At 41.6% G+C, this 26,174-nt stretch overlaps 1 protein-coding gene across 1 annotated transcript; it reads left to right on the top strand.

The window, feature by feature from the left end:
* Nucleotides 1-6,215: 6,215 nt before the first annotated feature.
* LOC133359838 (receptor-type tyrosine-protein phosphatase beta-like) lies at nt 6,216-24,179 on the top strand. The gene is made up of 11 exons (XM_061578389.1): nt 6,216-6,775; nt 8,944-9,207; nt 9,944-10,201; nt 11,263-11,604; nt 12,427-12,576; nt 13,279-13,486; nt 13,923-14,044; nt 16,321-16,429; nt 17,658-17,697; nt 19,669-19,793; nt 21,743-24,179. Exons 1-11 carry the CDS (start codon nt 6,556-6,558, stop codon nt 21,861-21,863), a joined length of 1,959 nt encoding a protein of 652 aa, XP_061434373.1. The 5' UTR covers nt 6,216-6,555; the 3' UTR covers nt 21,864-24,179.
* The last annotated feature ends 1,995 nt before the right edge of the window (nt 24,180-26,174 follow it).

Below are 26,174 nucleotides of genomic sequence, written 5' to 3'. Positions count from 1 at the left end.
CCAGCGTTTGGCAATCAGAGCTGTATCGGAGGCGGCAGAAGGCAGCAGTCAGTGGCTCTGGATGAAGAGGAAAGACCCCAGCTGGGCCCCGAAGTGAGAGGGCCCAGAGGTATGCGGTCAACAATGCTTGACTCAGGGAGGAGGATGCCCCTGCCATTCATAGTCTCATGGGATGTTGGCTATCAACAACAAGGCAACTCCTATGACTAATTGGGAATGGGACACAAGTGTAGGATTGATCACCCTGTCGCTGGCCGCCTTTGGGGAGGGTGTATAGTGTGAAAGGCCGAAACACCCTAGGAACCAAAGGTACACTACTGACGATGCGCTCCCCAATTTTCACCAGGCTCACTGTTCATGAACTCTTGGAAGTGCTTACACAAAGGATAGTAACATCTCATCCTGTGTTCTTGGAATCGCCATACAATGCTGACATTGTTCCTGTATTCAAAATAGACAAATGCACGATTCACACGTTGGTCACGTTCACGTGATTAACGTAGCCAACTTTATTTTTTCCGTTTTTTGTTTTCGGTTATTAATTCAAGCTCATTGACATGCTAATTTCTCCAGCCCCACTCGTCCCTGCACGCCACAAACCCTCCCCCTCTCCCGTGAACTCCTGCAGCCACGACTCGACAAAACTCCTCCTCCTCTGCCCCCCCTTTCGTGCCTATATAAAGCCACAACAGCAGATCATTTTCTCACCTGATGATGGACGCTTGTCTTCAGACCGAAACGTCGTGTTTTTTTTCTATCAATGTGACTTTACCAAACGAACCAGAGAGTATGTAAGTTCTGTTCATGACCACATAAATAGTCCCAAAAAAAATCTTCTTTAATTACCTATTTACTCACAACATAGGATATATTTGATAAATATTTGTACATAAATGAATACCTTAATCATGGAATGATGCATCTGTCAATGTTGAATCAAAACGGTTAATAAACAAGTTGAAGAATCACAAGCCTATGAGCCTCTTATACCAACTATAATCACCCAGGAATGTCCTTAACGCTGGTGACGTCACTGCACATCAACCAGACCCCCTCATTAATATTCATGAGCAGGTGACGTCCTCCAAATTGACCCCCCCCCCACACCTTCTCATTAATAATCATGAGCAGATGGCGTCTTCCAATGGAAACCCCCTCCATTATTATTTCCTACTAAAATGAGCCAAGAATGCCTGTGTTCATCGCTCATGACGTCACTCCACGTCCGCCATCTCCCCTCATTAATAATCATGAGCAGGTGACGTAACTCCACATGGACACCCCCTCCCCCCATTCATAATAATTACTCCACATGGGGGGCTGAGGCGCCTCTTCCCCCCTCCTCGGCGTCAACTTACAACCCTCAACATAAGCAGAACCCTCACGTCATGCGATCTCCGTAACGCTATTGAGACATAGAAGTAAAAAGGACGTCATGATGAACAAGGGATTAAAACCTTAAAATAAAGGTAGGGCTGTGTCACCGAGCCCTTAAAAATTGCACACGAATTAATGCAATTAATATGAATCCCTTTGTGGTCTGCTTTTCACTTGCAATTTTCAGATTTACTGCAATACACCTGTCCTTGGAAGAGCAAAAGGCTAGTTAAATATATATACCGTTCCTGAAGGTCATCTGTAACAGATCAATTGTAAGAGTATTTTTTTAAGCATTGCAATTTCCCAGGAATTCTTCATAATTAAACCAGGAAATTTGTCAAATCAGCCAATCTCATTTAAATATTTTATCCACTCCGATTGCCGTTTCACAATTCCACTGAAAGTCAACTTTACTGAAAAAAACACGGACATCCATGACATTCTCATGGATAGCCCTTAGTTCTGACGTAGATTTCTACACAGCCTCTTTATTAGAAACAGCAACTTGGAACCTGGTCATAGATATTAACTGTATACTTTCGAATATCATAATATTTAGCAGTCTGAGCCCATGGTAAACAATATTCTAGCTTACATAATAGTTACATCGAACATAGTTCAAGCTGTGGGTTTTTGGGTCTAAACACTATGCCTTATAACTGCAACTTATAAAGCACCAGATTCATGAAGAGTGTTTACTGTTTTGTGGAATTCCGCTGATATCTGTAAATTTCCGATAAGTGACTGCGCTAAATCCATGTGCCAATTTGCATCCCCTAAATCACACTTTCAACTTTGAGGAATCCTCGGCAAATGCTCCCGACGTTTAAACTATAGTCTATGCCAGCCTTTCATTTCATAGTATGACAATTTTGTTTGCCCAAATTGTCACTTTAAAATAAAATATCCTTTTTAAAAATTACAAACTTGTCTAATCAATACATAGTTGGACTAAGAAGAAGACATATATATAAAACACATGGTGATCGTTGTATCTAATGTGTTGTATGATAATTTAGTAACTTAGGTTAATCACGTAAGTATCCTTTGAAATTAATTTGTGTCATGTTTATTTGACATTGCAGTTCCTCCACAAGTCAATGTCACCATCACCATCAACAACTCTACGGACATGACAGTCTCATGGGTGGCTCCTATTTCAGATGTTGACTACTACATAGTCTACTTAAATGAAACAAACTACGCATCAGTAGCATATTCCTACAATGTTTCCTCCAATGTCACAACGCGGCGCTTTATTGGTTTAGTTCCTGGTAGAAGTTACCAGACATCAGTAACAGCGTACAGTGGCATCAACTCTCGACCGTCAGCCATCGTTGCTAAAAGGAGCCGTGAGTATTTGCCTGTTTGTACATCCATTGTTTTGCCAACTGATAATCACTGTTGGCTACGTAGGGAGCGAAAGAAGTTCAACATAAATGTGCATTGTAGAACACATGCATAGCAATGTTAATGTATATTGGAATTTCAACTGTGTAAGTTATGTTCATGACCACATGAATAGTCCCAAAAAATATTATTTAATTACCTATTTACGCACAACTTATTATATACTAGCGGTGAGTGCCCGGCGTTGCCTGGGCGAAAAAGGCAGACACACACATGTAGTTACACAAACAAATCGACTGACACACACACGTAGAGTTACACACACATATCGACTCACATACATACATAGACTGAACAACAACAACCGCCATTCGCCAGTAAGTGGTACTACATGTTTGTACATATATGACTACCTCATTCATGGAATGATGCCTCTGTCAATGTTGAATCAAAACAGTTATAAAACGAGTTAAAGAATCACAACCCTATTCTTGGTTCTTTCGGTAAAGTCACGTAGAAGGGAAACAATAAAATAAAATATACATAAAACAATCAAATTCTCACGACGTTTCGACTGCAACACAAGCAATCATCATCAGGTGTGAAAAACACAGCAAGAACATTTTTTTTTAAGTGGCGGTTTTTTCTTAAGGTTACCACCACGGACAGCGATTTTGGCAGTTGTTCAGATGGACGAGTCCATCTATAATAGTAGGTTTTTACCCTTTTAACTGGTACAAAACTGACACCTTTATTCAAGGCATCATGTTTGCAAAGACCACAACACAAGTAGTCAAAAAAGCAAACAAAAAGAAGCAACTCTGATAAGGATGTTGCTTCTTTTTGTTTGCTTTTTTGACTACTTGTGTTGTGGTCATTGCAAACATGATGCCTTGAATAAAGGTGTCAGTTTTGTACCAGTTAAAAGGGTAAAAACCTACTATTATATTTTGCCACTGGTAAAAGAGATCTCATAGTGAGTCCATCTATGTTCGGAAAAGAGGAGGGGGGAGAGGAAGAGAATTGAATGCGGTCTGAAAGTCACCGTAAGCGTGAACACAATCAATTAAGACCCGAAATGGTTTATCAAATCCTTCCAAATTTTCTTGCTGTTTTTCACACCTGATGATGATTGCTTGTGTTGCAGTCGAAAAGTCGTGATAATTGTATTGTTTTATATTTGTATTATTTTATTGTTTCCTTTCTACGTGACTTTACCGAAATAACCAAGAATATGAATCCCTGCAGTCATGAAAGCTTTAAATCAAAATCACAACCCTACTAGCCTCTTATTTAATATAAATTAACCGTTCCTGAAGGTCATCTGTAACAGATACATTTTAAGATTATTTTTTAAAACAATGTAATTTCACAGGAATTCTTCATAATTAAACCGAGGAAATTTGTCAAATCAGCCAATCTCATTTCACAATTCCACTGAAAGTCAACTTTACTGACAAGACACGGACATCCATGACAGTCTCATGGGTGGCCCTTGGTTCTCATGTCGACTTCTACACAGCCTCCTTGTTAGAAATAGCAACTTGGAACCTGGTCATAGATATTAACTGCATACTTTCGAATACAATTATATTTAGCAGTCTGAGCCCATGGTAAACAATATTCTACATTACATAATAGTTACATCGAACATAGTTCAAACTGTGGGTTTTTGGGTATAAACAGTATGCACTATAACTGCAAATTAAAAAGCACCAGATTCATGAATAGTGTTTACTGTTTTTGTGGAATTCCGCTAATATCTGTAAATTTCCGATAAGCGACTGCGCTCAAACCATGTGTAGTGGCACAACGCACGCGTGTTTATAATGGCTGCATGTCCGCGCTCGACTGCCAGGGGAAGGTAGTTGACGAGCGTCGCCACGGGAATGGCAGCGCGACGCTGCTGGTGGCACGTTGAAAGTGGACAGGTGCAGGAAAACCGTTGATGTGGCTAAAGTAGGACATGGACCGGAACTGAAGGGACTGGTACCTCTCAATCACATAGAAGAATCTTCCAGACAGGATGTTCTGGAAGGGTCGTTAGGCCTATGTAAGACGAGCGAACGAGCTCGGAGGTAGAGGGGCTTTAGACAGAAGACATAACAAGTTGAAGCCGGAGCTGCTTAGGCTAGCTAGAATATCCCTGTGTGGGAGTAGCCCTTTGTGTACTCGTATAGGCTAAGGGCGTGAGCTCAGTCCATACGTCGGCACGCTTAAACGCCGCGTCTGCCATGATAACGACCCGCTGAGACAGCGAGACACGGCAGCGGAAGGGACGAAGCAAGGATTGCAGAGTGTGAGACCAGGAGGCGGTGAGTGAGAGAGCGAACGATCGGCACATGGCAGAATCTCGGCATGCTGCACCAAGTGCTGTAGCGTTGACATTGTGAATAAAGTGGCCCGGAAAGAAAAGACAAGTCGTCTGCCTCAAAATCTACAACACTAAGCATGTTGCAATTTGCATCAAATTTTGCTGGGTGAAATTTGTGAAGTCCCATTGCATGAAAAAAACGGGGCAATCGGGGCCAATGTTGCAAACAATCTCACACATGCCCACATGATTATAACTTGGCCCATGCAGTGGTAAAATATGTCGTGCCCTTTGTTATAAATACATTTGCTTTAATGAATGGCCATTGCTAACATGTCGTAAGTTACATCTGAACATATCCTACCAACTCTACTAGCCTCCACCCCCCCCCCCTCCCTAAATCACACTTTCAACGTTGAGGAAGTTTTGGCAAATGTTCTCGACTTTTCAACTATAAACTTGATTTGAAGCTTTCGTGACTGCAGGAATTACTCTTTGGTTCTTTTGGTAAAGTCACGTAGAAAGAAAATAAAATAAATAATAGAAAACGACGTTTCGATTGCAAGACAAGCAACCGTCATCAGGTAAAACTAAATTTGAGAGAGAGACAAAACACAGACACGGAGTCACACAGACACACAAGCAGAGAGAAAGACAACACCAACACACAGAGAGAGAGACACGCAACATAGACACACAGAGACCCAATGCCTCTGTGTCGAGGCCTTAAATAGAGAGGGGGGGGGGGCAGAGAGAGAGGTGGGTCTGCTGGGGCAGCTGCTGGAGCAGAGAAATTAGCATGTTAATGAATCCACCCGACGCGACCGAGGTAAAGAAGATCGAATGGTCCTATGAGAGCCTGGTCAATTTTAGAGAGAGAAATAGTTTGAGAAAACAAACTTAGACATTTTTTGGAAATGTAATGCAATGCAACACAGAGAGTTGGCTAACACAGTTAACGCATAGCCTGGTTGATTACGATCTCCAAATATTGCTAAATTTGAAGGTAAGTGTGAAGTCATGTAGAAAGAAGATAAATTAAATAATAGAATACGACGTTTCGATTGCAACACAAGCAACCGTCTGTGTGTCGGTGTTGTCTGTCTCTGCTTGTGTGTTTGTGTGACTCCGTGTCTGTGTTTTGTCTCTCTCACATTGAGTTCTACCTGATGATGGTTGCTTGTCTTGCAATCGAAACGTCGTATTCTATTTTCAACTATAGTCTATGCCAGACTTTAATTTCATTGTATGACAATTTTGTTTGCCCAAATTGTCACTTTCAAATATCCTTATTCAAATTACAAACTTGCCTAATCAATACATAGTTGGACAAAGAAAAGGACATATATATATAATACATGGTGATCGTTGTATCTAACGTGTTGTATGCTACTTTTGTAACTTAAGTTAATCACGTAAGTATCCCTTGAAATTCGTCTGTGTCATGTTTATTTGACATTGCAGTTCCTCCACAAGTCAATGTCACCATCGTCGTCAACAGCCCTACAGCCATGACAGTCTCATGGGTGGCTCCTATTTCAGATGTTGACTACTACATAGTCTACTTAAATGAAACTTACAACGCACAAGTAGCATATCCCTACAATTTTTCCTCCAATGTTACAACGCAGCTCTTTATTGGGGTTGTTCCTGGTAGAAGTTACCAGATATCTGTAACAGCGTACAGTGGCGTCAACTCCCAACCGTCAGCCATCGTTACTCAAAGGAGCTGTGAGTATTTTTCGATTTAAAGCTTTCGTGACTGCAGAGATTCATCTTCTTGGATCTTTCGGTAAAGTCACGTAGAAGGCAAATAATAAAATAATAAAAATAAAACGTCGTGAGAATTATTTTATTATGTTTTATTTTTATTATTTCCCTTCTACGTGACTTTACCGAAATAACCAAGAAGAGCTGTGAGTATTTGCCTGATTGTACATGCATTGTCGTCAACTGATATCACTGTTGGCAACGTATGGAGCGAATTAATTTCAACATAAATGTGTATTGTAGAACACATGCATAGCCATGCTAAATGATATTGGAATTTAAACTATGTAAGTTTTGTTAATGACCACGAATAGTCCCAATTTTTTTTTAATTTAATTACTTAGGATATATTTACTAAATATTTGTACGTAAATGAATACCTGAATCATGGAATGATGTCTCTGTCAATGTTGAATCAAAACGGTTATAAACGAGTTGAAAAATCACAAGTCTATTAGCCTCTTATTTAATATATTTTAACCGTTCCTGAAGGTCATCTGTAACATCAATTGTAAAAACATTTTTGAAAACAATGGAATTTCACAGAAATTGTTCAGAATTAAATCGAGGAATTTTGTCAAATCAGCCAATCTCATGTAAATATTTTATCCACTCCGATTGCCGTTTCACAATTCCACTGAAAGTCAACTTTACTGACAAGACACGGACATCCATGACAGTCTCATTGGTGGCCCTTTATTCTGACGTAGACTTCTACACATCCTCCGTGTTAGAAGCAGGAACTTGGAACCTGATCATAGATATTAACTGTATACATTCGAATACCATAATATTTAGCAATCTGCGCCCATGTAAACAATATTCTACATTACGTAATATTTACATCGATCATAGTTCAAGCTGTGAGTTTTTGGGTATAAACAGTATGCACTTTAACTGCAAATTAAAAAGCACCAGATTCATGAAGAGTGTTTACTGTTTTTGTGGAATTCCGCTATCTGTAAATTTCCGATAAGCGACTGCACTCAATCCATGTGCCAATTTGCATCCCATTTTGCTGGGTAATATTGGTGATGTCCCATTGCACCAAAAAACATCGCAGCGAATCATGATCTGGGGGATCACCGAGGGTGAATCGGGGACAAAGTTGGCCAACAATCTCGCACATGTGCGCACATGATAATAATTTGGCCCATGCAGTGGCTCAAATTTCCGTGCTCTGTTATAATAACATTGGTTTGATTAATGGCCATAGCTAACATCAAGTAGTGAGTTACGTCTTAATCAATCCTGCGACCCCCACCAACCATCCCCTCCCCCCTCCATAAATCACACTTGCCACGTCGATGAAGTCTTGGCAAATGCTCCCACCATTGACTGACTTTTAAACTAGAAACCATGCCAGCCTTTCATTTCATAGTATAGGAGTCCCTCTGACACACGACATGCGTTCATGAAAACCTGCGTGTAAGTGAAATCGCACTGTATGAAGCTTATTTTCGCATCGAATTGCATGTTATAGGGGGTATACGTTACTGGCCAAAAATGCAATATACAGTAATTAAATTCCACTATTTCAGCCCTGGAGTGACAAAATACATATGAATCTAATAATGTGATTAACATGACAAAAATACGAAATGATTTTTATAACAAATATGGTAATAATTAAGATAAAAATTCTACTAATTACAAAACAGGTTACTTAATGACGAGTAATTTCAGGGCTTCCTGAACGCTTTCGAGGTCTGTTGCTGCTTCTAAGCCTGGAGGGTTGTGGGCTGATCGGTGCAGGACGCAGCGTTGCCCACGTGCGTGTTGAAGATGTTTTTACAAGTTCTTTTTTTATTCAGCGCGTAACTGAAACCCAATAGCGTAAGTGTGAAGTATGTCCCTAACAAGTTAATTACGTAGCTCCAAATTCGCGCTTTGGGAGTGGGGGGAGGGAATGTGCAATGCGAGGGATGCCTGCATGGCAATTGTTTGCCTAAATTTCTGCTTTAACATTTCCATTTTAAGTTACATACTTTTCAAATCAATAATTTGACAAGAAAATGTGCATATTAAAATAAATATTCATCGTGTTATATGCCACTTTAGTGGCTTAAGTCAATGCCGCAAGTATCTATTGCAATTCGTCTGTGTCAATCGTTTATTTTACATTGCAGTTCCTCCACAAGTCAATGTCACCATCACCGTCACCAGCCCTACAGCCATGATGGTCTCATGGGTGGCTCCAACTTCAGACGTTGACTACTACGTGGTCTATTTAAATGAAACTTACAACCCAACAGCAGTGAAGCTCTTCAATGTGTCCACACTTAAAACAAAAGAATTTACTGATCTGGTTCCTGGTAGAAGTTATGATGCTTCTGTAACGGCTTATAGTGGCATCTACTACCAACCATCCGCTATCATTACCAGAACGACCTGTGAGTTTTTGCCTGGTTATATATTCATTACATTTAGACTTTAAACTTTCGTGACTGCAGGAATTCATATTCTTGGTTCTTTCGGTAAAGTAACGTAGATTACATTTTTTTTATTCTATCTATGTGACTTTACCGAAATAACCAAGAATATATATATTCATTGTTAATTATATTATAGACCCATCATGTTCAAGGACATTATAATTTCGATCATGCATGAAGTTTCATTTTGGGCATGAATTGTGTCTAATAATGCCCTCTTTTTAACCTACCTATTTACTAACAATGTAGGACATATATGTGTATGGAAAAAATGGCTCAGTCATTGAATTATGACGACATAAATGTTACGTTAAAAAGGTGATAAAAACTAACTTGAAGAAACAAACAGATTAGACCCTGATGGAAAATATATTAATTGTTCATGAAATTTATTTGGAACAGAACATATCAATTGTAAGAACATTTTTGAAAACAAAGTGATTTCTAACAAAATGTTTACATTTTAACTGAGAAATTTCGCCATTGGTAAAATGTGATCTGGAAAGATGACAGCAAATGTTATCTATTAATACATTTATTAACAAGATGATTATATTCTCAAAGGTTAGTGTCGTCCCTGCTTACAAAATGCTGTGTTATTTTTGCAATTGGTCTTTCTCATTTTTCACTTTAATCATTGTAAAATAACTAAAACATGCCATAAAAATGTATTGCTTGCATGTGGCCATTTCAGTGTCAAGTTACATCGTTTTAACCATCACCAACAAGACTACCACGACCATGACAGTCTCAGGAACGACTTATCTCCCAGACTCGTTCTCCTACTGGGCCTACTTGAGAGAGACTGACAGTGGAAACTTGGTTACAACATTCCCGATTTACTCAAACTCGTCAACATTTACTGGCCTGGTTCCTGGAATGAACTACTCCGTGTCTGTGCAGGCTTCCGATGGGTCTGTCTCATATTGGGCATATATAATGGACAGAACTTGTAAGTACCTATACAGTCTGTTGATCGGACTATATTAATTTAGACAATAGTTTGTATGCTATTATATATCACAAGTACATTGTGTGTAATATACTGTATTACATTATTTGATATTGAAAACTTTCACCACCATGTAATGCAGCCATTTCCCCTGGATTTAAAATAGACATACACGATTCACACTGGTCATTTTGACAGGCCAGTATTCTCTTTTGGTACAAGTAAGTCACAAACACGTAAGGATGTGATTTGGGCTGATTTAAAGTAGGCAAACGTAATCCTTGATCCTGGAAATAATTATTTAATAATATTAATTTACACTGCGAACGCACCTTGCTCCTGGAGGTCAGAAGGCGCTGTACAAAACAAACACACGTGCAGGCTCAACCCAATAAAATCTAACCTCAAACTAAAAGATTTAAGGAATAGAAAATTTTGTTTAAAATAAGTGCGTATGAAGGCACGATTTAAATAAAGCTAGGGAGTCAGCATAGTGAACGTCCAGGGGATGTGAACTCTACAGCCAGGGGGCCACACGAGAAAAGGCCCGGTTATCTATCATCATACAGAGATGTAACCTCGACACGCACAACGATAAACTAGTTTAATTGTACCATTTAAGGCCCACTGAGCTGTGTAGCCCTTTTTTCAAAAGCGACCTGGCAATCATAATGGATAAACGAAGTGGCTTATCATCATGTGGACATTTATAGCAGCAAAATACTCTAAACATATGATTATAAATGGAGGGGGAAACCAGAAGACCTGGAGAAGAGGTGGACTAGTAAACACGAGCACTGAGGGGAATCGGGGCCAATGTTGGCACGGCCGCATTGCCAATGTAGTCGACAAATTTAGGCGCCAACTGTGTTTCACATGCACACACATGCTCATAACTGAGCCCCTGCAATGTCTCAATTGTTTTTGCGACTGTGTTATGAATCAAATGGGTTTGATTAATGTTCATTGGTAATATCAGCAGTAAGTTTCATCTTCAGCAATCTTTCATCTCCTACCCCCCCCCCCCCAAACTACCCCATTCACCAACCTTTTACCCCCAGATCCAGCATCTGTCAGAGACTTTTCTTGCTTTCCGTATTCCACGGAGAATATTTCCTGCAGTTGGTCTCTCCCCGACGGTGTATGGAGCATGCTGTACCTGGAAGTGATCAACGGCAATGATCTATTGCAGTCCGTAGGCATCTTCAACAATAGCCTCGAAGTCTATACCATGTATTCTTTGAATGAAATAATTACGGAGCCTCGGGGAAATGGAAGAACAAATTTAACATTTGCCATGCTTGGACGTCTGGAGCGGAACACTGAATACTTGGTCAATATCACCACCTATTCAGGAAAATTGTTCAGTAAAACTCTACAAGGAAAAGCAAAGACCGTAAGCGGTGAGTTCATACTTTTTTTTTGGAACATGAGTGGTTGTGATTGTTGTATTTTGTACCAAATGTATGAGCAAATCCATCTGTCTCTCCATCATAAATGTTTGTAATGCATTTTGGACACAATCGGGTGGAATGGTCTGGTAGCAGGGGGTCCAGGTCCAGGCACCCATCCACCCAAACTAACCTGTAACAGTCATTTTAATTTCTTAACCGTTTCATAACTTTCTGACCTGCCAGTAACAACCATTTTGTACGCGGTATTTTTCTAAACAGTTCAAAGTTGTCATCGTACACCCAACAACTTAAGTTCAGTTCTGGGCCTTGCTTTACTCGCCTGTACCTTAAATTACGACCTGCTGAAGTGTTTCTTCTGCACCTCCGATTTAGCATGATTGGCTACGTACGGTGCACTTACATACGTATAGCACTGGGGAGGGAAAAAAGTGGCTGGTTCGGGGAGTGGCCTTACCAACTCCATTGTGAGCAGTGCGACCCTTTAAATGGCTGCTCATTGAGAGCACTTGCTCTGACGACTGGCTGTTCAAAAACGGTTACAAGGGATTTTTGTTAAAGCCTCACTTGTTAGGTTGGAGAAGTGGGCACCGTATTTAGGGTGTTGTGCTACGAATAGTGCGACCCTCCCAACATGCATTTTCTGGCTATGGTAAATATTAGTAACTGAACTGTTGCTAGCTCCTCCAGCATGGAAAGTATGGTCAAGCAATGTCCATGCCTTCATCCAGTAGATGATTAACTAATGGCTCTAAATTACGACAGTCTGTGTACTTGTACTCATTTCCAAACCTGCCGTGCTCATGTGGGTAGCTCCTCCACCCGTTTCGGAGACGGTGTACATCACGACGGTGCAGAACCAGGTGACACCGAGCAGCCTAACCATCTCCTTCAGCTGCAGCTGGTTCCAGAACACAAACGGCGACCTCAAGTACTACACGGTCATCGTCAAGCAGTCCAAGGGTAACGCAATGGACATTCCATGAATACGGCTCAGTCACGTCATTCATGCACGACTCAAATGATAGTTAACTTTTTTACCAGGGGGAATGAAATAATACATTAGAGTGCTTGCTAAATATACGAGAAGTAGCGGCATCAATACCTGTATCTTCCACGATTTTTTTTTATCCAGGCCTTGGTAGCTATGCATGCCTGTAATCCACAACAGTGGAGGCAAGGGTTGGTGAATCACTCCGTGTGGTGAAACGCCCTACCCATTAACCTCGTGGTACCATACCCTCGCTGGCCAGGAGAAGGCATCTGTATGGAATGTTCTTGTCCTACGTAGGTTTTCTCTGGCTACTCTGGTTTCCTCCTGGATGTAAACACTCATTTATTGACAGATTAAACCTTAATAATCAGAGGACTGTAGAGCTAACATGGGGTGGTGTCTGGGTCTGAAATTGATACCAGATGACTTCCTGGATGCTGCTGCATTTCCATATTGTCTGTGGTTCCTCCTTGCACCTCTATGAGTCATTCTCCATCTTCGAGTTGAAATTGTTAGTTATGAAAACGTAGTATATACACATTTTTAATCTAAAGTGCAAAATTTCACGTGCAATTAAGTATACCATTGAGGATTCATTTTGGAAACTTTGCGTACAACCTTTTAATAATGTAAAAAAGGAATCCACTGATTCCCTCTGTCCCATTACACAGGTACCAGCAGCGAGAGTCCAGAGAAGAGGTGGCCTCTGAGCACGTACTCAGAATATGCGAGTGGAAGCACGAACGTGTACCAGGTGGACGATCGTGTTTACCCCTCCGAGTGCTCCAACCCCAACTCCGTCGTCAGTGTCCAAATTGGTACCGGCAGAACGAGCAGCAGCTTCTCCAATGGCCCCTTAAAGCAAAACACTGCCTACAGGTATGTCCCTCGCCTGCGTGAGTTTTTCTGTGAGCTTATTTCAACGAATTAAAACCCCGCTGAAATGTTTATGCGATGTTCCCATAAGGATGGTGACATCACGTGGTCGCAAGAGCAGGAGCCTTGACCAGACCTATATAGAACACATATGTAAATTGGAGTGGTTAAACCGGTGCAGTTTTCCTCAATCTGACAGCTGCCGATGAGAGAATCTGCCACGCTGTTCTGCTGCTAAAAATGCACCTAGCCTGGCACAAGTGCCATGTTATGCAATTGCAATGACAAGCCTTATAAAAGGCATATGGGGGAGGTATGACCTCTCAAGCACCTCTTGTATACACCACCCATGGATGCATATTTCCCCACCCATAAGTTGTCTAAACTCCTGCCCCTATTCTTGTGTTGTTCTTCCACCTTTCCCATTGTCACCATTCAGAATCAGTTTCCGTGTCTACACGTACCTCCCAAACGTACGCTCTGTCCGCGCTGGAGGGGTAGCCATCTTCACGGACACACGCTTCTCTCTACCACTCATGACATTATTGAGTGTCATCGGAAGTAAGTATTCCCAATTACTGCCATTCAGCATAAGAGCATATCCAATCAGCTCAGTATTATGTTGAACTTATTTTCCACCCTACATAGCAAACTGTGGTAATTGGAGGTGCGGAGAAAGGACAACAAACTAAACAGAAACTTTTTTTCCAAAGAAATTAGTTTTCAAATTAGACGATTTTCAAGTGCATAGGTCCAGTGACTTTCTAATATCAGAAGTAGAAGCGTTCAGGACGGCCGCAAGGGCATCTGAAAATGCCGCAATGATGCGTTGGTCATCATTGTTCGATGACTACCCAAAGGCAGCTGCTGCTGTGAGAATGACCTGAGTTTGCGTGATGATTTATGCTTCATGATGAGATCAGTAAGATATCACTGGTAATTTGTGGTAAGAGTATGAAATCTAGACGTGAAGTCAATGATGCTATGAAAACTCGGACTTAGTTTAGACCATCTTGCATCTTCACTACAAACCAGTCACAATTGTACAGTCTCCAGCAAACCAAATGCCATTGGATCAAGCTTAATATGCTCATGGCTGAAGGCCTGCCAACGCTGTCTTGACCATGTTTCACCACACATTGGAGTTGCGTGGCCATGTCTCACAACACGTGGGAGTTGCTTGGCCACGTTTCACCACACTGATCAATGCGCGTTGGTGAACGGGGGTAGAGGACAGGACCGGTTCAGACATCAGTGACCCCTGACATGAACTGTAATCGGGAATTCAACTCGGGCAACCAGGTTCATTGAGCACTGCACTCATCAGTACGCACAACAAAAGTGCGTGTAAAATATTGACCATTTACAATGTGCATTGTTATATGAAATGATTTCATCGAAACTCTGTTATTTATTTCTTGGGCCGACACGGTCCCGGTTCCAGAAAGGCTGTTGCCAGTGTTCCGAAGCATTTTAAAAAGATTGAGAAAACTGAGCAGTGGGCAGGGATGATGGACAATGAGGGGTAAGCAGCAGGGCCAGTGTCTGAGAGAGCAGAGCGTCACTTACTGCGTGGGCCACGAAAATGGTTACGTGAGGCCATATACAAGTGGGTGCTGACAAATGTAGAGAATTAAGCGGAAGTGAATGAGCAAAGATGACTGCTTAATGTTGAGGGGTAAATTCGTTCCAGTGAAGGGGCTGGTGGGGGAGAGAAGAGGGTAGGTGGGTGAGTCAGGACCAGGTAGAGTAGTTGGGTGAGTCAGGACCAGGTAGGTAGGTAGGTGAGTCAGGGCCAGGTAAGTAGGTGGGTGAGTCAGGAAAAGGTAAGTAGGTGAGTGAGTCAGGACCAGGTAAGTAGGTGGGTGAGTCAGGACTTGGTAGAGTAGGTGGGTGAGTCAGGACCAGGTAGAGTAGGTGGGTGAGTCAGGGCCAGGTAGAGTAGGTGGGTGAGTCAGGACCAGGTAAGTAGGTGGGTGAGTCAGGACCAGGTAGAGTAGGTGGGTGAGTCAGGACCAGGTAAGTAGGTGGGTGAGTCAGGACCAGGTAAGTAGGTGGGTGAGTCAGGACCAGGTAGAGTAGGTGGGTGAGTCAGGACCAGGTAGGTAGGTAGGTGAGTCAGGGCAGGTAGGTGGGTGAGTCAGGAAAAGGTAAGTAGGTGAGTGAGTCAGGACCAGGTAAGTAGGTGGGTGAGTCAGGACCAGGTAGAGTAGGTGGGTGAGTCAGGACCAGGTAAGTAGGTGGGTGAGTCAGGACCAGGTAAGTAGGTGGGTGAGTCAGGACCAGGTAGAGTAGGTGGGTGAGTCAGGACCAGGTAAGTAGGTGGGTGAGTCAGGACCAGGTAAGTAGGTGGGTGAGTCAGGACCAGGTAGAGTAGGTGGGTGAGTCAGGAGCAGGGTTCGGGTTTATGACGATGAGTGGGTTACCCGAGGTGGTGGCACCACACGCTGGGGGGTCAGGAATAATAGTAGTACTTTCGCGACCAATATTGTTCATAAGGGTGTTTTTCGAGTTAGATTGCGTAAATATGAATGTCGTTAAACCCGCCACCACCCGACACAGCCAATTAGTTAGGTTCGACGAATCTGGCCGTCGCGAAACTTTGTACTCGAATTGTAAATGTTGTGGGTTTTTTCTCCATACACAACTGCTTACTGCTGAACTAGTAATTGATTGGCACGTTTTGTTGACGTGACAATGCTTACTAATTGGCTGTTTCGGGTTAAACGACATTCATATTTATGCAATCTAACCCCAATTTTTTTTTTATATCTCGAGTGTTTTCGGTCTCGACACATCACTAATGCCGCTCGTCTCCCCTTTCTCTTCCCTATCAGGCTCGGGAAGCATCGTTGGCCCTGTGGTGGGAGGTGTGGTGGGAGGTGTGCTGGGAGCATTGGTGATCATTGTTGGAGGGGTCTTACTCTACGTACGCCGGGAGCGGCTGTACGTTCTGAGCGCACACACACAGCACAGCTGCCAACCTGACATTCGCTGCGATATCAACTTTGGTCACAGGTGTACATGAACAACCATTGGTCAATTCACTGCTGGATGAAGACCTGTCCACACTGCACGGATTGTGGGGTTATTTGCCAATCCTTCGAGACCCTGATGAGCGTATCTTAATCCACGCAGCTTCATTGTAAATATCCAACTCTGCTTTCCTAAATGAAGTGATTCATTACGTTTTGGTGATGATGTGTTTTTCCCTGCAGTGTTATTTCAATAGTGCTTTCGATGTTTCGTCATGAGACAAATTATCTGTTCGGATCTCTCGTAGAGTGGTGCATCATCCCGTGTTAGACAACGGTCTGCGGGAAATATATATATCACACAACTACGTCCAATATTTCTTAAAGTTATATCTGAGTCAGACACACTCCGGTCATCCTTGTAACAGCAGCGGCTTTTGGCTGGTCTATGAAAAAACACGGTCACTGCATCGTGCACTTTTGGATGCACTTCTGCACCCGTCTAGAACGCTCTTCCATCCGATATTAGGAAGCCACTGGAGCTTTGCACTTTAAAATGATCGCGGTTGACAAACTATTTTCTTAAACTTATGTTTGCGTTTAGTTTATTGTCCTTCCCCTGCACCTCCGATTAGCGCGGCTGCCCCCTACTCTATACAGAGTCGCACAGTAGGGGGCAGCAGATTCCTACTCACTCAGCTGCGGAATTAGCAATATTCACCACATGACATTCAAACCTATTATTTTAATAGTTTGTTTGTGATACTGCATTGGCAGTAGCTCACAAGATAGCAAAAACTAAATGCATTTGTTATTGCCACTGCTCTAAAAGGGAATACAATAGATGACGTTTTGGATAATGGACCTTCTTCACCTAAGTGCTTTAAAGAAACGCCATTGCCTGAAATATAATCGAGTATATATTTGTGTTTAGGACAGTTTATGACTGAGTTTGTAATTGTCAGAGCTAGAATTTATAACCAGTACAGAAGTAAATTTATGTTGTCAGGTTTTTGTGCAGTCATTGCCAACTGGGTCGAGCCCAGTTATAAATACAGGCATCTGCTCAGATTTAACGCTTGGAACTCGGTTCGTTCGTAGAACTATCACTGCTTCTGTCTGTCCATTCATCTGTGTGTCTGTCCACCTAGTAGTCTCCTTATTGGTTAAATGTTCCCAACATTTCCCTATTTCTACAGGAACTGTTTCAAGAGACCTGATTCCACACAGCAAACTAGATAAGTATTCATTCCTCTTATCCGCTTGTTCCATCCACTCATCTCGCTCCCCTTCACCAGCCCCCTTATGTCTCAGAGATCTGGAGATGTAAATATTATCTGCATTCCAAGGACGAGTATTTGGTTGACTAGTGACTACGCGTTTTCCCCTGTAGCCCTCAGACTATGGAACTCTCTTCCACAAGATATCGGGACCTGTGGACATTTTTAAAGACATTTTTTTAACATATTCATATTTATTTACGTAAACATGGTCATAAAACATATTCATGTTTTTACGGCACCACGGTGGCGAGATGTTAACTACCTTGCAGCAGGTCGTGGCTTCGATCCAGGCCCTGACGCCTGTATATTTGGAGTTGATGTGTTCTGCCCATGGTGGCATGGATTTTTCTCCAGGCCCTCTGGTTTTTCCCTCCAAATTTGGAAAAATGCGTTTACACTGGAACATTTGGCTGCTTTCCATTCCCCCCTGATACGTTACTTTGTTGAGTTATCATTCGTTGCCAGGTCACTTCTGAAAAATAGCTACATTGCTCACTGGGCCTTACCTTGTAAAATAAAAGTGTATACGCTTCCATTTATTAAATTATATTTTAAGTTAATTTATAAAATAGATTGAAACATTTTTTTCAACAGTTAATGAAAGTTTGCTTCTGTGTCTTGTATAGCATTTGTGATTATCAGCATATATTACACCGGTCATTCTGGCCTGGACTTTTGCAGCTGTTTTAGACTAATTTCAGGGTGCTGATTCCAAATTTGATCTCAGATTTGCTCTATCACATCTAATTTTTATGCTATCGGCATACCCCATTTTCATTGATTTTCCGAGAAATTAACTCTGTCACTTATGATTGCAAGTTGTTGCGAGTCAGTGACTGCTTTAGTGTTAAAATATGGTGCTGTATTTTTAGGATAGTGTGTTTATAATATAATTTTATGTAGATATCCACATTTATTTAATATTTTTCTTCTCCAGTTTTTATTGAAAATGCAAATATATGATATCTCAAAAACCTGATGTGATTGACAGAAACTGATGCCAGATTTAGAATCAGCACCCCAAAACTACCTTAAAACCGTTGGAATACCTTATGCCAGAAAAAGTGTGACCAGTGTTATAATAACAACCAGTGTCTTACAGGAAAACACTAATTCTATTTGAGTCGTTGGCATACACAGTACACTGAATATATCAATAATGCTCAGCATGGTTTAATGTCACTTAGGCAGCTCGCAGTGACCTGCAGTAATGAAAAAGTGGCGGTGAAGTTAGATTTTGTTTGCTTTTTAAATTATTTCTAAAATTAGCGGTGGCATTATTCACGTGTTGGTGTCTTAGTACCTGCATGCACTGGTTGTCTCTTCGACGAATCGTATGTGCTCACCACTGAGAATCTCCCACTTTTGTATGTATGTACACATGTTGAACCTCTTTCACATCGTACGTATTCAACGGTGCTCATCAGAGGTGTGGGGGGGGGGGGGGCACAAACTAAACAAAAAACGCAGTTATAAAGAAATTAGTTTACAATTTAGTTTTTAAAAAGTGCATGGCTCCAGTGGCTTCCTCATGAAATGGCATTTTTTTAAAATAGCAATTTTGGAAACACTGCAATGGGCTAAAACAATTAAATTCCGTAAATCACAGTTGGAGGCCAGGAGCTTCCATTGATGTAAACTGTCTATTTGTAGACACGTCTCGACAAATAAGAACACGATTAAAGTATTTATTTCTGAAGTTAATAATTAAGTAATTATATTCCTAAGGGGAAAAAGTACAAACATTAAAACTCAACAGGCATGGAGTGACAAGCGAAGTGGTTCGTGCGGTTGCGTTTTGAGGCGGGCAACATGAGTTTTAGCTACCTTTCCGATAAAAAAAGTACGTTTTGCACATTGCCTGCATGTTGGAATAAAAAGAAATGTTCAGCAATATATTGTAATGCCATTTTATTTTTATAGCACAAGAAAATGGGATGAACTCCCGGCTATACCAAGTGGCATGAAAAAGGATGTTGGTGATGCAAGTCATAAGGCCGACAATGAATACATGAATTCTGACGACTCAGTTTATGAAGATCTGGATAATGGGTACGTGGAAAAGTCACAATTGTATAAAATTGACACGTAATTTGCTATTAGTATAGATTATCCAATTTTACACGAGAGAAAATCATGCTTACCATGGGGGTAAGTATCTAGTTCATGCAATGAACAATATTATGGGTCACATTTTATTTTTATTAGAAACATTTACACTGTACAAATACAATTTTAAATAAAAAAAATCCTTTAAGATACAATAAGAATGTTACTTTATGTTACTCGTATTCTCATCCAGGCTTAGTCGATTGAAAAATAAAAATCGAATTCAACTCAATTTATTAGAAGGACTTTACTCTTCCAGAATGCAAAAAAACACAAATGAATAATATGACTTTGCTTTTGAAGTGATAGGTTTTTACCCTTTCAACTGGTACAAAAACTGACACCTTTATACAAGGCATGATGCTTGCAATAACCACAACACAAGCAGTCAAAATGCAAACAAAAAGAAACAACTCTGATAATGATATGCACTGTCCTTGAAGTTGATTGGTCCACACCCGAGACAGCTTTTCTTAGAGCCTCGTCTCCATTGGTGTTGGACCAGATGACGCCAAAAGGCGTACAATTCAAAAACAGCGCACTATCAGAGTATTGAGAGCTCGGGGTAAGCATTTACACTGTGAGACCTTCTTTACCAGTGGCAAAATATAGTGATAGGTTTTTACCCTTTCAACTGGTACAAAAACTGACACCTGTATACAAGGCATCTTGCTTGCATTGTAATATTTCTTAGTAGTATATATGGCGATGGTTCAACTATATTTGTATCAGATTTCATCATCTCTGTAGCCTTTCTAAATTCAACATTACATTTTGACTTAAAACTTTCGTGACTGCAGGAATTCATATTCTTGGTTCTTTTGGGAAAGTCACGTAGATAGAAAAAATTAAAATAAAATAAAAAATAAAATAAAAAATTAAAGTAAAAAAGCACGACGTTTCGATCGCAACACAAGCAGTCTTCATCAGGCGGAGAGAAAAGAGGGGGCAAGCCTCTAAATGCAACTGCTTCTAAGGGCTTTCAGAGTGAGCAAAGCTGTGCGGCGTAAACAGCATGGGCGGGGCAGCCAGCGCCAATGTAGGAGCAAAGCACCAGAAGTAGAGCAAGTAAAGCGAGTGCGTTAGACAATGGCGGGAGGAAGGGGGCAGAGACAGGGGGAGAGAGAGGGGAGGGTGGAGCTGAAGGCGAGGGCGCAGTCCAAATGTGTTAGACAGGTGACTGCCTTGGTCAAAATCACGGGCGCTTGTGTAATATGAGGATGCATCCGGGGGTAACTGGGCGATGGTGATAGGCTCTGCTGACCTCAGCCCGCAGCCAATGGGACGTCGAGCCAGGGGCATAGCCCTGGGGCTGTATAGCAACATCTAGAAGGTTCCAGGGGTGAGGCTCATGATTGGCTGCGTGGCATCACGTGAACCAGGTGATATAAAAGTGGAGAGAGACAGCTCGTGGTCAGTGTGGCGAGGTTCGAGGAGAGACCACGTCTGCGCCTTCGGCACGCCAGCGGCCACGTGGCAGGCCGGAGGCTATCTCCCGAACGCTGTTAGCCAGCGGTGTGAGGGAGCGAGGAAAGCGAGTGAACGCCAAGTTCGAGTAATGGGAGTAACGGGAGTAATGGGAAAAAGGAACCCAGTATGTGAGAGAGCTGTGTAAATGAAGAACGAATAAAGACAAGACAAGAGATACGATATCGTCCGGAGTGGGTTTATTAAATTTGTAAAAATTATTTGCATAAAAATAAAATGTCCCGATTGTTTAGATTTTTTATGCATGTTATTATTAATAAATTGTTATTATCAGCTTGCTATTTTGCTTACATTGATTGTATCTATACTTGTGAGTGGCGCTTTTATAAAGATAGATATACATAGTTATTGTTACATGTGTGTTGGATCCTCGTGCTCAAACTTTTCTTTTCATTGTATTCAAGTAAACCCCAAGAGGACCACCACTCAGGTGCACCGTCGAAGACAGGAGATGATGCCAAGACCGTGGACAGTTCTGATCCCACCTATCTCGCCCCCGACAATGCATACGTCATTGTGAAATAGCCATTCAAGTCACTCTCCACCTCCTCCTGTTCGATATATAAAACAGATCCTCTATTGAGTTTAAAAGCATGAACCAGACCTTTCCTGTGCTGGGTTCATGTCAAGGTCAATTTAACCTCGTACTCAAGGTTAATTCATTCGTACCAGGCACACATGTATCAGGTGTGAGTTTGTTATGCCACCAGCAGGCAGACATTGCACGTATTCGAGAACAAATATTTCTCTTGCAAAAAATGTTCTGCCTTTTTGCAGCTGTGCCTGTAGATCTGTGAGTGTATGGGGTATCTGTACTAGTCTAAGGGTACCGATGCAAGTGTAATGGTCTCAGTGGAAATCTATACGTGATTTCTTCGAATGGTTGATGTAGGTATAGAGTAACAACTATAATTTTACGTGGAAGTGGTTTAGCCAGATTGTGTCAGATGTAGTGGATTGTACTGGTCTGATGATGCCTCCCCCCTTCGTATTTGTGAATTGGGCATTGAAGAGTCATACCTTCTGTGGTCTACTCTGGGTGACCACAGGCACACTCTACAGGAGAGTTTTCATTTTAAAATGTGCTTTAAGTAACCGCATCTGCCATGGTTCGTATGGATTCGATTTGGGGGTTGTGCCCATAATTTTCGTGGAAGATTAAAGCCATGGATCGTCTCCGTCGGGTCTTGATTCTGGGTTAATGTGTTATAATGTATTATAAATATAACACATTGGGCGATATAAATATATATATTACTTACCTACATAGTCTATACAGGAGTTAATCTATAGAGCATGTTAATCTGTTGTTATTCTTTGTTAAGATGATCGGTTTCATGTCAGACTCATTTGTGGCTACGTGGTGACGACTGAGTAATGGACACGCAGGTTGTGAGGATCAGTAATAATTATCAAACTTGCAAGTAATCGATCATTTTTCACAATCACGAGAAATGATGAAGCCAAATCCTCTGCAAATTTCGCGTTAAAATGTATACATTTTACCCATTGGATGTGTAATGGTACTCTTATAACATCAATGGCGCGCCACGGTGGGGAGATATTAACTACCTTGCCTGGTATACAGGAGGTCGTGGGCTCGATCCCGACCCTAACGTGTGTTGTATATTTGCAGCTTGCGTGTTTTCTCCGTGGTCACGTGGATTTTTCTCCGAGTCCTCCGATTTTGCCCTCCACATTTAGAATCTACATCACACATTTAGAGTATTTGCCTGCTATAAATGTCCACATGATAAGCCATTACGTTGAGCAATCATTTGTGATAACCAGATCGCTTCTTAAAAATAACTATTTCGCTCAGTAGGCCTTGTCTGGTCAAATAAAATAGTTTTGTTTAAGGATCACCATGTATTTACTTGTATTTACCATAAAATTAATATGTATCTATATAATACAGTTGGTTTAAATTTAACCTGTAGGTTTAGTTCTATAAAATGTTATAGTAAAGGGAAGTAAATGAAACACCTTAATTTTATATGCATGAATTTTTCCATTAAAATTGTGACTTAATGTCTGAATTCTATACTTCTTTATGACGGGTATTTGGCTATAATCAGGAGCATCTGCTTTCATGTCCTCAAACTTAATTGACATCCGCATCAATTTCCTTTTTGTGAGTTTTAGCTGCTATCAAATTGTTGTTAATCAGAAAATTCACTCTACGAGTCCGTTATAAACAGTACATGAGACGTAGTTTGATGTAATCTTAGAAATACAGGAAACCCTCTCCTCTACACATTTTTTTAAATGAAAAAATTATCGTGAAAATAATATTTAAACACTCGACAATGTTAATAACATTTTACATTTGCAATACTTCCTGTTTAATGCTTGGGTTGATGTAGGGTAACATGAGAGGAAAGGAGTGATTGTCGTATTACATAATCGGAAACTCTATACGACAGGAGGAAACCGATAAGGTATAAGGCTCTTTTTCACAGACGTCCAATAGGGGGCGGGTAAGAACGTTATAACAAGCAATGCAAAAACACGATAGGAGTGGAAAGTATAGGAAAGATAAACAGAACTTTGAACCAAACTCCAATAGTCCCATATACGAGCTTGCAGATTGCCGTTCTATTCAAGACTGTAATCCCCCCCCCCCCCCCCCCCCCACATTGGGCAAAGGATTTTTTTGTAAGCAGACGGGTTTTCTCATCAGGCGATGTCATTTGACGCGCGAGTTTCCACATGGTGCAACTCATTGCTCGAATGTTTCAAAGCAGTCATCTGTTATTATTTTACGACTACCTCCATGGAATAAACAGTGCTCGTTATTCTTGAACCAACTTCAAATAAAGTGTATAACCTACCGCAAAACTATTGTAAGAAACTTGTGTTTTTTTTAATATAGTCCATTTAGTGAAAAAAGCACTTGCTCATACAAAACACACCAATACATCACACACGTGCACATATACACACGGTACAATATAAACGTGGTGGGTTGAGGTATATGATGAAGACTATAATAGGCTTTACCCTTTCTGGCATTTTAACAGGTGTTAAAATGTTCAAACACCAAATAGACACCTGTTGCAAGGCATCAAGTCGTGCATTAACCACACATACTTGTGGCAAAACATACAGACATGCTCTGATAATAACATATGCTTTATGTTTGAAACGGTGAGAGAAGGCAGGAGGGGGAGAGAGGACGGAGCTTCACCGAAATGGGGATGAGTTGTTCCCAGGCCATAATGGGGAGCGCAGTGAATGAGAGTCCCAGAGCGGCCAGGAGCACCTTGGAGACCTACCTGGGAAAAAACTCTTGAACTTGCCAGCTGTGAGTGAACATTTCTAGAGCGCTACTGCTCAATTTTGACTGATAATAAGACTACAAGGCCTTAGCCACACTCGAGTGCTGCACTTCATTTCAGCCACTTGAGCAGTAGCGGGCCGTGTATTTTACACCTAGGCCTTCAGTGCTATCCTCCTGCAATTAAACCACCTTCGAACAACCTCTCCATGACACTAGGGCTATAGGCGATCGTCATTCGACGTAACCACCCCATATTCGCAGTGACAGTAACATTTATCGAGTGGAATAAAGTGATTTAACACGAGGCTCAACATCTATGAGAGTTACAATACACTAATTGCAGAGACATAAATACATGGTGACTGAAACCATCAAAGATGTACCACTTATGCAGTATGACAGGATGCTGCATCACAAATAGACATCGCATAGCCCAAAATCAATGTCATTACCAAAGAAACAAGGACATACAACAACCAGTCACATTTACTCATACGACCACCAAGCAAGCAACATTTCTGTAAAACACAAATGACACAATCAGGATTCAACAGGCTTCCCCACAAAAAAACATCGAAATCACATCTAAAAATCTAAACGTTTAAATGACTTTTAGATTTTTAATAATAAATCTTAGATGATGCTACCTTACATGCTAGCTAGTTTTACTTCAGTTAGCTAACTGGCCCTCTGATCACACCACATGAAAAATGCTACCGTAGGCGTCTAGGCCAGTGCGATGGCTCCGGCGTGTCGAAGAATACGCCCAACATGGCAAACTCGAAATATGATTGGTTCAAGAATATGACAATCAACAAGATCGTCCGCATTTTCTTCAATAGCAGAGGGGATTCACTCGACATTCTGAAGGCCTCTCTCACTCTCTGTTAATGTTAGGAACGCCATCCCCCACACCTCGGACAAAGGTTTTTAGGCCAAGTTACTCCAAGTTGGAGGCCTGAATGTGTTTTCCTAATGTCCGAAATTGAATGTTGATCGAATAAGTGGCGTTCCCCAGCAGAAGAATGCAAATGGCTGCACCCAAGCCCATGGAAATGACCGCTTCTCACCTGGTAGCAATTCAAAAGTTGATTGAAAGTTAGAAGGCGGTTGAGGGAGGCGGGGAAAGGGTGGAAGGGGAGAGTCGAGGTCCCGTGATTGTCACTAGCAAATCTCGTACGCCCCCTCCCCTATCGGTAGCGATTCAGGGTGCTCGGACCAAGGGTGCACGTTAACTAGGAAGGGGGAGGCACAGGGCATGAACGGCACAGTCTGGAGGAGGGCACGCTGGAAAGTGGCTATGTGTGGACGAATAAGAAGGCGAAGAGTTCCTCGAGAATGCTCACCTTCTGGTTTCCAGTGCCACCACGCTGTGCACACCAGGGCGAGTCACCCAAGAATATTTGTCTATGCCCAGCCAAAACCGAGGTAAGAAATTAAAATGGTACGCAGTCTGTGTCGTCTTGGTCTTCATATTGTTGGTGGTGCATTGTGGGTGTGCAGGTGACTGCAAAACAACCCCCTACCTCTTAATTCTAGATTTGAAGCTTTCG

The sequence above is a fragment of the Lethenteron reissneri genome, chromosome 66 (assembly GCF_015708825.2).
Source record: "Lethenteron reissneri isolate LAM-NWPU_2019-01 chromosome 66, ASM1570882v1, whole genome shotgun sequence".
Lineage (NCBI taxonomy): Eukaryota > Metazoa > Chordata > Hyperoartia > Petromyzontiformes > Petromyzontidae > Lethenteron > Lethenteron reissneri.
Note: the sequence above shows the minus strand (reverse complement) of the source record. Positions and strands in the feature narration are given on the sequence as shown.

What these genes read in the sequence shown, in the direction of transcription:
- LOC133359838 (XM_061578389.1), top strand. Translation starts at nt 6,556, where the DNA reads ATGACAGTCTCATGGGTGGCTCCTATTTCAGATGTTGACTACTACATA. An exon ending in ATATATAATGGACAGAACTT is followed by an intron (nt 10,202 to 11,262) that starts GTAAGTACCTAT and finishes TTTTACCCCCAG; the next exon opens with ATCCAGCATCTGTCAGAGAC. An exon ending in CATCGTCAAGCAGTCCAAGG is followed by an intron (nt 12,577 to 13,278) that starts GTAACGCAATGG and finishes CCCATTACACAG; the next exon opens with GTACCAGCAGCGAGAGTCCA.